The 12644-nt window shown below is 33.8% G+C and overlaps 1 protein-coding gene across 3 annotated transcripts; it reads right to left on the bottom strand.

Moving 5' to 3' along the window:
* Positions 1–305: 305 nt before the first annotated feature.
* LOC145568500 (protein LEO1 homolog) lies at positions 306–11594 on the bottom strand. 3 transcript variants are annotated; one of them, XM_081627922.1, is made up of 12 exons: positions 11327–11594; positions 9204–9550; positions 7091–7217; positions 6797–6979; positions 5896–6072; positions 4487–4618; positions 2525–2704; positions 2319–2450; positions 1986–2090; positions 1652–1882; positions 1165–1324; positions 306–734 (listed from the first exon to the last, which is right to left on the bottom strand). In XM_081627922.1, the coding sequence occupies exons 1-11, from the start codon at positions 11456–11458 to the stop codon at positions 1190–1192; spliced, it is 1881 nt and encodes a 626-aa protein (XP_081484048.1). In that variant the 5' UTR covers positions 11459–11594; the 3' UTR covers positions 306–734; positions 1165–1189. The 3 variants fall into 3 exon arrangements, with proteins under 3 accessions (XP_081484048.1, XP_081484049.1, XP_081484047.1); XM_081627923.1 differs by having other exon boundaries at positions 307–664; XM_081627921.1 differs by having other exon boundaries at positions 309–739.
* Between the last annotated feature and the right edge of the window lie 1050 nt (positions 11595–12644).

Raw genomic sequence — 12644 nt, 5'->3', positions numbered from 1 at the left:
CATCAAGTTGTTCAGTCATCTGTCAAAGGCGTGTGCTCCTCCTAACTGCTTTTGGTTTAGTTGTGAATGATATCATACAGTTGACTGACAATTGTCATACTTGCTTATTTTCTTTTGTCAAGAGAAGTGGAAATGCTGTAGCTCACAATCTAGCAAAATTAAGCTCTAGTTTTGATGATCTTAGAGTATGGATGGAAGAAGTTCCAAATGAAATCGTTAAGTATGTAATGGATGATTTAAGCCTTCTGGCTGAATAATAAAGTTTCTCCTTGCAGTTTTCGACAAAAAAAATAAAATAAAATAAAATAAAATAAAAATAAAAAAAAAATAAAAAAAAATGTAAAATGATGTGAAAGATGGTAACAAATTTCGTTTTTTTCATATTAAGGAAAAGGATTACATCATGATATCTTCCTTTATGTAAAAAAATCCTAACAAGTCTAAATTAATTGAAGGAAGTTGTGTTAATTAGCTATCACTTGCAGCACAATTTTACACAAATAATCTATATACCCTTTATCAACAGGAAGCCAAAATTTGTATTTATTATGCCCACTAATTAAGAGAGATAACACACATATTCGAACCATAATTATTCTCTTTCTTCCTTTCGGAACCCCCTTCTGAAACTCCCTCCACATATTGAGTTACATAAGGGCTGAAACTGCATAGTCCACAGGAATCAAGATAAGCACCATGCATCATCGTCCCCAGGACATAAATTTCTATGCAATCTGAACTGAAAATTTGTTAAACTGCAAGTTAAAAATGATGTGTATAGGAAAACTACAATCAGATAAATTGTGTACCAAAAATTAAAATCTAGAGCATCTCAACTCAGCAGGCGAGAGAGAAAGTTTAAGTGACATGAACTGGAAAACAAATCACAGTAATCACAACATACCAAGGCTGAAATAACAAGGTTCTCAGGAATCAGGGTTAAATAGATAAGACAGAATAAAGAACAAAACTTTTCAAGAAATGTTTTGCACACATGAATGTTATTGGGTAAATGTTAATTCTTCAAGTGTCATTACCTCAGTCCTCTAAAGTGTATCAAGAATAAGATATTGATGTCATAAAAAACAAACAGACTACTCAGCAATGTCAAATTCAGTTCACAAAAACTAAATGAGCTTGCTAAAATAGAAGGATGATACTCACTATTGAATTTTGATCAATGAAGGCTTCAATCCTCATCACTCTCATAAACAACTGCCATCCGGCGATGTGTTGTAGGCTTCTTACGAGGAGACTCCTCATCCGAATCTATCTCCTTACGTTTAAGGCTACCTCTAGCTTCCTTGGCCACCTGCTTTGGCTCCTAATATAGAAACAAATGCATAAAGGAAATTAGGATGAAACTGAAAACCTCATGCATGTATAAACACCATAAATGGATGAAAAAAGATTTTGCAGTGCAACAATCTGAAATATGATTATTATCAAGTATATGCATGAAAATGTTTTAACTAGTCCTATATTGACTTGCTGTCTAAGCATTACAGCCTAAAGCATCATAAATTATACTCCGTCTTATATGCACAGTTCAATGTTACTTCATAATACAAACTTCCTAAATCACATTTTCCAAATCATCTTTAAAATCATTTCAGCTGAGAAAAAAAAAAAAAGTAGGCCAATTACACACCTCAGCCTCCTCTTCTGAAGCTCCACCAACAGCCTCCCCTGGCTCCTCATCCTCTGAATCTTGCCATTCTGGCTCTGAATCCTCCATTCTACGTTCAGGAGATCTTTCCTCTTCCCCACCATCAGTTTCATATTCGGACTCGTCTCTTTCACTGTCAGAGAAATCCACTGGGCGTCGAGAAGTTTTTAGAGCATTTGATAATTTTCGGGGAATGTCTTTATGCCCTTGAGCCTTAAAACAAAAACAATACCATCAAGAAGAGATCACTCAGTACGAGGTTATATATTTATATTTAAATACAATTTTAAAATGAGAACCATTAAATCAAGTCTACCTTCTTGGCATTAATAATGCGCTTCTCAGCTCTAGCTTCTGCCTCTAGCTCATCCTCAAAACGATGCCTATCGCGACGAGGATCATAATAATTTGCTTCGTCATCCTGTCAAGATACCAACATCAACAGTGTTTGTTATTCTTGCAAACTACATAGTCAACTCAAAAGCAGCAATTCCCTTATTTCAAACTACAGTAATTAAGCAAAGAGGTAACTAGCTCCTAGTTTGGCTTACAAGTATCTGAAACAAGATGACCTCAAAGTTATTATATACTTTGTATTAATTAACATAATATGCTGGAACATTATAGACAGAGGCAATTGAGAAAGAACCTCTTCCAGTGCATCCTCTAAAAATCCAGGAGAAAGTTGTCGACCTCTATCTGATGATTTTGCGTACTTCCGATTCACTCTCTCTCGCTTCTTGTTCAGAATTGAATTGGCTTTGATCGTCTGACTTTCAGCCTGCAAAGACACATCTTTAACATCTGCACAACCAAATGGTTTATAAGCAAAAACTTTTCAATAATACCAGTTACCTTTTCTTTTTGCTCCTTCTCCCTCTCAGGATCAACATCAGTTATACAGTTCTTAACCTTGTAGACCTTTTTATGCCTTGAGTCCACAAGTGCCGTCAACAAGCGATGAGAATTTGATGTCAGAGATGATGGCATAAATCTCATCTTTTTAAGAAGCTTGCCTTGTGATTGGAGTATTCCCTGACACAAATATATCCAAAACACAATTATCAAGTGAAAATAAACCCAGCAATGATAGATATAGACTTGTGATAGAGGTTAAATTGGTATGCAGCAGCCCAACAATTAAGAACAGGCCACAAGATTCCAGAGCATGCATATAAGTCAACAACACTTAGAAGAATTAGAAGAGTTTGCTACCAAATTGAGGAAGATAAAGAATTTCCCAAAAAGAACATTAGTTTAGACTTTAAAAAAAACCTGGTGTAGAAGGAACATTAAAGCTATTACTCCGTAGTTAGTTAATGAGCAATAGACATGAGCCTGCTGTGGAAGTTTAGAAAGTATAGAGAGTCAAAAATTGACTTTGCACTGCCTATAAATAGGCTGTATACCAGGTGATTGTTACTGTTCTTGTTGCAGAGTTACTGAAAATGTTTTAAGTGGGCTAGAAATCTATAAGAAAATCCATACACTTGAGGTGTCAAAATATCTAAGTCGTCATATTAAGCAAGACTGTCAGTAGCCACAAAATCTTGGCCCCAATTTCCCCAAGGCAAATATACACATAGTCGCATCTCACATACTCTAAGAGGAAGCTATCAGGTAGGGGGGAAAATCAATAATAGTTGTTATTTTGCAGTTGAAGCTTACAGTAAAAGGAAAGGTCATTCAATGGATTAAACAGTTTCAAGAGTTGGTGTACACATTTATTTTTATTCAAACCATTTACTGCCTCAAGATATCCATAGATTTTGGCCACCAGAAAATAGTAAGAAACCAAGTGGTCACAGAAATACAAGTTGAAAAGCAAGAAATTAAATCCGCTAACTGATTGTCCAAAAATTAAAATCATCCTATCAAATTCAAAAAGGAAAGCAACACCTCTTCACAGTTCACACACCCCTGGCTGCAGGTTAAAAATTGATATGCGGGCAAGCCCCTAGTAGCTGGAAAGCTACAGTTAGGTTACTGCCTCGTACACACACACACACACACACACACACACAATAATTAAATAGAAAGAAGAAAACGACAGACGTCAGCCTCAATAGAATGAGGAGAGAGAAAACGGGGAGAAAAAGAACAACAGACACATGAGGGAGCACCAGAGCAGAGAGAAACTGCTAGGATACAAAATTATGCTCACGGAAGAATGGAGACAACCAACTGGATCAGCTAGTATTCAGATTGAACAATTTATATACTTCTTGTGGTGATGGACATTGCCTTCATTAGGTAGATTAGGGTTTCTCTCAAACCCTTAATATGAATAATTAAGCAAACATGGACAGATTAATTGGGCAAATTCCCACCCTATATAGTCCTGCTCCTTGAGGTGTGTAAAAGACTCAAAAGTAAATGCAAACTAAAGGATAACACAAGGTGTAACGTAAAAGATAAGAGCCGTGTACACTGGAACAGATCAATTGATTCTGCCTAAGTAAAGATTAATTGTGTAGAAATGTAAGAACTTTTTTTAATATTTATCTAAATCCTTTGATTCCTTTCCACAATTAATGAGTCTCAATATATGTTCAACCAGTCATGCACAGAACGGGTCACTGTTCAAACCTCTGGTTAAAATATCCTCTAACTTATTTAATAAATAACCATAGACCAACAGAAATGATCAGTTGGGTTGCACTCCAGAGTCCAGAAGGATATGCATTGACAGCATCTCAATATACCAAATTATGAAGAGATAGAGAGGCCAAGAGTTCAATATGTGACCAACTATGTAATTTAGAATAATTTCAAGCTAGAGATGGGAGAAGGAAGAAAAGGAGGAACAAAAATCACCTTGCCATGTCTAAGGAAAAGGTATGCATTATCATGCTGAGCATCCTGCACAGATATGTCAAGAACCTCATTTCCGATCAGCAATTGTAGACTGCCATCTGACCACCTCACATAGCGTGCATTGCTCTCATACTGAGAAAGACAAATGAATGTTAGATAAGCTAGAAACATAGCATAATTTAAAACTCCCTCCATCCCATAAAATCTTGCATTGGCGCTTTTGGGCAATAAGAGAGGGATAAATAAGAAAAACTGTTAAGCATATACAGAAAAGTAGGGGAAAGTGAAGGCAAGCTGAAGCGGATAAACAAAGACTACCCATAAAAGGATAGTGTAAATTATATTGGGATACCAGAAAAAAGGAACCAGACAATTTTGTTTGACAAAGGGAGTAGAAGACATAGTTCAACCAAGAGGGCAATCCAACCAAGATGTTGGAAAAAAAAAAATCTAATAATGGAAGAAATAACATTAAGTGATATACTCATATACTTATTATACTATTAAAAGCTACATCCCAACGTCCTCTAACAGCTTAAGTTCTTCTTTGTTTATTGAAAAACTGACCCATTCAGGCATTCACCCCCAATATAAATATGTGAATTAGCTCTGTAACAGGAATTTATCTTTCCAGACCGCAGAATTTTTCTTCCTTGTTTCATTTTAAAACATTTACATTGTATCAGAGCTGCAACTCAGCAATAAATTAATACATTAACAAATTTTTAAAACGTGATAATTTGACAAGGCCAAAGGATACACCCAGAACTCTACAAGTCTGGAGGTATAAAGTATAAACCAGGAAAGTAAACCTCCAACAATCTTGCCCTTCGAGAATAAAGACATTGAATCAAAATGCACAGAAGAAATAGGAGATTCTGGATCAATATCATAACAATTTAGTGATTTTGAAAAGGAGCTAAGGCACTACACAAAGACACAGCTGACCATTCTTTACTAGCTGGTTCTGAAACTCATAACAAATAATATAATTATACATACAACATATCGTTATCTACAAGTTCTGACAGAAAGAATCAGTCTCCAATGTAGTAATATAGCACACAGTCCCATTTATAACAAAAAAAAATAGAAGATTTCTAAATACTTATTATAATATTACTGTATAAACAATATATAGCACCATTATAGGGTTTCAGATAGGCAAACAGGACAGCATAAAAAAATAACTATTGGACAATTTTCAATATTTAGTAATGTATCCAAAATTCTGGATCACAAAATGGACTAAATCAAATGCCTTGTAGACTTTCCATCATCCACGGTTACTGTCCATGACTCAATGGAGCTTATAGGATGAAGGTAACTTAACACATGGATTATTAATTTATTGGCAAAGTATGATATGAAGGTATCCATGTGGTATAGAATAGAGAAGTTTCACTTACAGCTATCGTTCCATCAGGCTTTTTCACAGTTCTCCAGCGCACAATGTTGTTCTCCAAACGAATTCGCTTTTTGGCACCAGATTCGTCTGTCACAAAGACATCCTCTTCCACAAATGTCTTGGGATCAAATGGTTTTGGATCAATGCCCATAATATTCGAAACCCTAATCATGTTCATCTGTGAAAAATTTCAAGCTACAACGCATCAGGTACAAAATAACTATTAACAGCAGACAAAACTGCCATAATACACAAGCTGGAAAATTAGGCTCTGTTTGGTTCATCTAATTTTGTCTGAAATAATTTTATTTTGTCCTATCTGAAATTATTTTAAATTATTTCATCTGAAATTTATTTATTTTGACTGAATTATAATATTTGAATTTTCTGAACTTAATTTGTCTAAACTTTTTTTTTTAATCATATTTTATTTTATCTGAACTTTTTTATTTTATTTTTAATTACATTTTATTTCATCTGAACTTATTTTATTTTATTTTAACTTATTTTATGTTAGTTTATCCAAGCTAATCTAAACTTATTTTTTCTGAAATAAAATAAAATAAGATGAAATATTACAAGACGAACAAACCCTTAGTAAGGATGATTTATCCAATTAATCATAAATATTTGGGAATCTAAAGGAATAACAACTATGATTCACAAAAATGATCCCATCACAATGATAAATTATCAAACAATGCAAGAAAAAAAATCAACAATCAAAGACCATGATATACCAAACTCTGATCATGTTGCCAAAAAAAGCCAATTACTATGCAGCAGTTACCACAAATGATTAACAACAAACCAGTTAGAGAAGAGGATAATACAAAACTTTTCAGGCCTTGTGCACTTGGACATAAAAAACTTGCGTATGGAATGAGAGGAGAGGATATTACCTTCTCAGGGTCTGCAGGAGGTGGACGCAAAGGAATTTCTAACTCCATTGGGGGGCCAACAGGTTTCTCCTTAAGCTTAGCTTCAATTTCTTCTTCTGACCCATATTGAGCATCCTCGTCACGCACTAAATCATCTGGCCTTAAATTCTTCTCATAGCTTTCTTCTTCTTCAACAGGGGATCTCTATTAAATGAAGAGAAGATGTTTTACCTCTAGGTGTTCATGTGAGCACATGCTGACGCAGCAGCAGTTAATAAAACCAAACAAATAAAGATAATACAGCTAAACCCTTACTTGCTCCATATCATGCTGAACACCATAATCTGCTGGCTCTTCTTCATCAGAATCTCCAAATACATCACGAATTTCAGCAGTTGATTGAGCAACATGAGTCATATCTCTCTCCTCTTCAGGAGATTCCCTGTTAAATATTTTGTTCAGTAAATATGAAAGCTACTTCATAACTGAATGCAGGATAGTGTTTCAAAAAGTATTTTATGTTTCAACCAGAACAAACACCACTAACCCAGTAATCCCATTATGTGGATCTTTAAAATATCATTTCTTAAACATCATGATTAGCAACATATGGTTAGGATGAATGTGTCTCATTTCCCATCCATATTTGCCCTGACAAGCATCCCCCTTTAATCCTTTAGTAAATTAGTAAGCTACCTTTTAAAATCCTCGCCATTGGAAAGGCAACCCTCCCTTCAGGCCTTCACTTGAACTCCAATCTTTTGTTACACTATATCATAGTCTACCCTCTCCTTCTCTGACTAAGGTCAATCACGAAGCGTTTCTTACTCTCTTGTACCACTTATTTACACTTCATGATTTGAATGTTGAGAATATAAATAGAATATCAATCTAAGAAAAGTTATTTCCAGGTCTTGAAATTTCACAAACAATGAAGCAATTTTCTCTCTTTCCCTTGTTTACCTCTCTCTGACACTTTGGGGTTTTCTTCTCAAATGCTATATGTCCACCTTAAAAGTAAAATTTAAATAAATCTTAAACTAGTCACATAATCAAATAAAGCTTTGGTCGAGCTGCTATATGCAAAGTTGATTGCTTAATGTAGTACTGATTCAATAAGTGAAGGGAGCAATATAACTTCTGTTTTTCTTTTAACAGGTGTATTCAATACAGTATGATGTGATAGTATGATATATAGTCCTAGTCCTTAGGCATTTTTTTAAGCTTAGCACGGTTAAGCAGTATTGGCTCCCTGAAAAGAAAAGGAATAAGTTGATGCCATTGTAAGTTAAGTAGACAACCTATTTACCCAATACGTCTATTGTATTAATCACGCAAACAATCATATATCAACAGCTTACCAGTATTAAGGCTGAAAATTACTATAACCTCTAGCTTTTAATTAAATTAGTTTTTCCCAATAGAGGTCCTCTATTCCATTGTACGTCATATCATATGTCCCATTGTTTACAAGTGTGCCATATCATTCACATCCACTAATCATATTAGATAACTTATATAAAGTTGGTAGTGTGCCCAGTTCATAAAGAGGTGGGACACATATTGAAACATATGATCTCAAGATTCTCAAACCGTAACAGACTTGATGATGATTGAAAATAACATAGGTATAATCTTATGTTATCCAGACAAGAGAATATAATTTGTCATAAGCTACTATACAGGGAACTTAATGACTATCTTGGGCAGCAAACAATAATGAATGTCATCAAAAATTAGCCTATTGACATGAGTAAAGGCAATTAAACAGACAATATATGCTTTGTACCTCTTAGAAAGCTAACTAGTGTAAAAAACACACACACACACACACACACACACAAAACAAGGCCAAATCTGCCAGCTTCATCTCTCTACTAAAAGATATGAATTAATCCTATAGCATGAGTTGAGAAGCTTAATAATAATAATACTAATACTCATGTAAATATTTTGAGTGTAAAATCATACCACGATTAGACCAGTTGCCCCTATATTAAACCATAGTTTATAGCCTGTAATAGGTTAGACCTAAACATGAATCCAATTTACCACATATGCTAGCAGGTTATCTATCCATGATTCCATGCAAGTATTATTGTGTTTGAAACCACAGCATGAGGATACCATGCCTCAAATCAAATTGCTTCTGATATAAGGAGTTAGCTGCTTATGTAGAAAACGAAATAAGATGGCAACTTTAAATAAGGAAAACTAGCATGAATCACATGACATAACAAAGAGAGTGGAGCAAGGAAATAACATGATCAGAAGAGGTTTTCTTCAGAACTCTTTATCTATCCACAATGCTATCCAAAATAAAAGATATTCAGCAAAAACAACAGTTCAAGAAACATCTGGAAGATGGTAAACAATGTAATTTGACAAACACAAAAAATATTTATTAAAATTGAAGTATTTGAATTACCCGTGGCTTCTAGTCTGACCAACTTCTTCATCATCGGGGTCAATGTAATGGGGTTCTTGTTCTTCAGACCTTTCTGATCCACTGTCAACTACATCCCTTCTTCTACTAGTTACTACTTTTTGGGCATAATCCTCTTTCTCATCACTATCAGATTCTCTTGCCTCACTTTCTTCATGTTGCTCACCTACTTCTACTTCTTGAGAACTTTGTTCTCTCTCACCTTCACTTTCTCCAACTTCTGGTTCTTCCTCACGATACTCACCTTCACTCTCGCCTTCTGCCTCACCTTGCCCCTCTACAAAAGCTTCAGCTTCAACCTCTTGTTCAGCACCTCCATCATTTTCATCCTATCCATAACAGTACAAGATTTTCCATAAGCACTAAGCACAATTCTACAATGCTTTGGTAGCAAAAATAAATACTACAAACACTGAAAATGAAATGAGTAAAAAGGCTTCTTTATCCAGTACTACTTACTGTCAATCTCAATTCACATGCCAATGATAAGTAAAAAGCATAGTATACCGAAAGCATAAATGAACTCCGGAGGGGATCAGGATATAGGGCTGTTAAAAGCTGACACGACACGATAACCCGACACGAAATAAGTGGGTTTGGGTCAAGAATTCTCAACCCGTTTATGTAATTGGGTCGATACGAACACAACACGAAAGTAAACGGGTTAGATTTGGGTTGAAATTTTCAACCCGAAACCGACACGCATAACCCGATTATATAAATGGGTTGAACGACAACCCATCAACCCGAACCCGACACGCTTAATCTATTAATTAAGTAGTAAAAAAAACTGAAATTTTTTTATTCAAAACTTGTAATTTCGTAAATTAGTTTGACACCATTTATACATTTTGGTAATTTTTTGGCAGTTAATTTGGCAAAAAAATTATAATTTTCATCTTTTGTAAATTAAATCTAATTTGGCGGTTAATTTGAAACAATTCTTATGTATGGTTGTATAGTTAAAACTACTAACTTTAAAACTACTAACTTTAAACCCTTGGGTATATACTGTTAAAATTACTAATTTAAAACACTTGTAGTATCTTTAATGAACTAATGATGTCTACTTTTTTTTTTAATTGAATATTAATTAGTTTATCACATAATACATACTATGTGGGTAAAAGGTTACACGAATAACCCGTTTAATAAGCGGGTTAGGTTTGGGTCAAGGGTTTTCAACCTATTTAATAAACAGGTTAGGTTTGGATTAAGGATTTTTCAACCCGTTTAATATCGACACGAACACAAACCGGACACGACACGACCAGTTTGACAGCCCTATCAGGATATAAAATCTACTACAAAGAGAAGATAAACTCTGGTACAAATCGAAGATGAACTCCGTGATATAAAGCCATATACACAACATTAATGGGTACCTACCACAATTCAATGAGCTAGTGAAAGCACATAAGAGGTTAGCTCTGTTGTTCCCAACTTCCCACATATACATTTTTATTAGTATACTGATATCTTCTCTTTATGATTACCCTTTTCAAAATAATTCAGCTTACTATTATCACCCTAACTCAAAGGAAGATTGATTCCCACATTATTTCAACCAAAAAGATCCTAAATTGATACATCTCATTATTTCAATAACTGCCCTTTTGAGTAGACGGGTCGTATTTGTGTCCATGTTTGTGTATATTAGGGCCTGTTATGATGAACTGATTGGAGCTGAGCTAAAATGAATATTTTATGAGAGAAGGAGCTAAAATGAATATTTTATGAGAGAAGGAAATAACGGAAAGCTGAAGATAACAAGCCCTTAGTACCATACGATTTCTCTTTTCAAAAAAAAGATAAACAGGTTACTAGCATTGCCCTAATTAAAGGAAAATTGGATTCCCACATTATTTTCACCCAAAAAGAACCTAAATCATCACATTACTATTCCAATAGCAGGTTAAACGGGTCGTGTTCGTGTCGATGTTTGGGTTTATATCACCTCAATCAAGTCTCAAACAATGCCCCAACCAAATCAAACTTACAATTAACAAACATAAATCAAACCCTAAACCTAAAATCAAATCCAAAAATCATAAATACAACGAACACACAATCAAATTGAATCCAACAAATAAATTAAAACTTACTGAAACATAACTGGGGCGGTGTTGATTGGATTCATGCTCGGAATCAATTTCCTCCTCTTCTTCTTCATCATCAGAATTAACTCCGAAGAGATTTTGCATCATCTGTTGCCGTTTTTCTCCTTCATCCTTCATCTTTCAGAATTTAGTCCCTTCGAATTTTGTTCGATTTGCTTCGAATTTGCAGAAACACTCGCTTTCTATTTCTCTCTCCTACTTTGGTTTCTGCCTATAACGAAGTCGGAGGTTCTTACTTTACTTCTACGATCCTACGGACTTACGGAGTATACTTCGAGTTTGAGTCTACAGTGTATTTAAGTATACTCCGTACTTCCGTAGGTCCCGAAATGAAAATCTTATGAAAAAATTGGTCGAATATTCCCTCCGTCCACTATTACCTGCAACAAATACTAGTATTATACTTAGGTGCTCTCAATTATGTACAATAAATGTTTTTTTTTTCATTTTTAGTAACTTTTTTCCGACAAATTGACTACAATGCTTTTACTTAAATATTTATAACCTTAATTACATACTTAAAACAAAACTAATTAAAAACTAATCCAATGTTATTAATCTCATAATTTTTCAAAAATCATCAAAATTTTCAACTAGAGAAAATCCTTATTCCGTATTAACAAGGACCGTTTATATGGGGGTGGAATTGACAATGTAATCCCCCGTATTTTAAAATATTTTATAAATAAAATATTATTTTATTTATAATATTTATTAGTATTTTTCCGTAATTTAATTTTAAAAGTTTCAAATTATTAATTTGGATCAAAAAAATAATAATAATAATTTTAGCAAAAATTATTTTATGAACCTATATCCTACAATCCATGATCATAAAAACAAAGCCTAACCCATTTGTTTATTTAATTGGCCCATTATTTTCATCAGGCCTAATTCTACCCTACAATTCTCTCCTATAAATACCCCATGAATCCCCAAAAATTTCCCACACAAAAAGGTTAGTCTTATTTTCTCCTTTATTTTATTAATTTGTGTAATTATAATTATTGATTTATGGGTTTTGATTTTATTGTTTGAAATTAATTTAATTGGTATCAAATTGTATTTTGATGATTAAACTTTATAATTTCAGATTTTATAAATGTCAAAATTTTCAAATTTTGTAAATTTTATAACCTAGGGTTTTTAATTATTGAAAATCATGATTTTAGGGTTTTTATGAACAATTGATTTAAGGCTTTTATAATAATGATGTTTTGAAATTTTGGTGATTATAACTAATGATTAGTTTAACTTAATTTCAGATTATTTTGAACATGTAAATTCGTGTTTTAATTTTTAG

This window comes from Chenopodium album, chromosome 11 (assembly GCF_948465745.1).
Source record: "Chenopodium album chromosome 11, dcCheAlbu1.1, whole genome shotgun sequence".
NCBI lineage: Eukaryota > Viridiplantae > Streptophyta > Magnoliopsida > Caryophyllales > Amaranthaceae > Chenopodium > Chenopodium album.
Note: the sequence above shows the minus strand (reverse complement) of the source record. Positions and strands in the feature narration are given on the sequence as shown.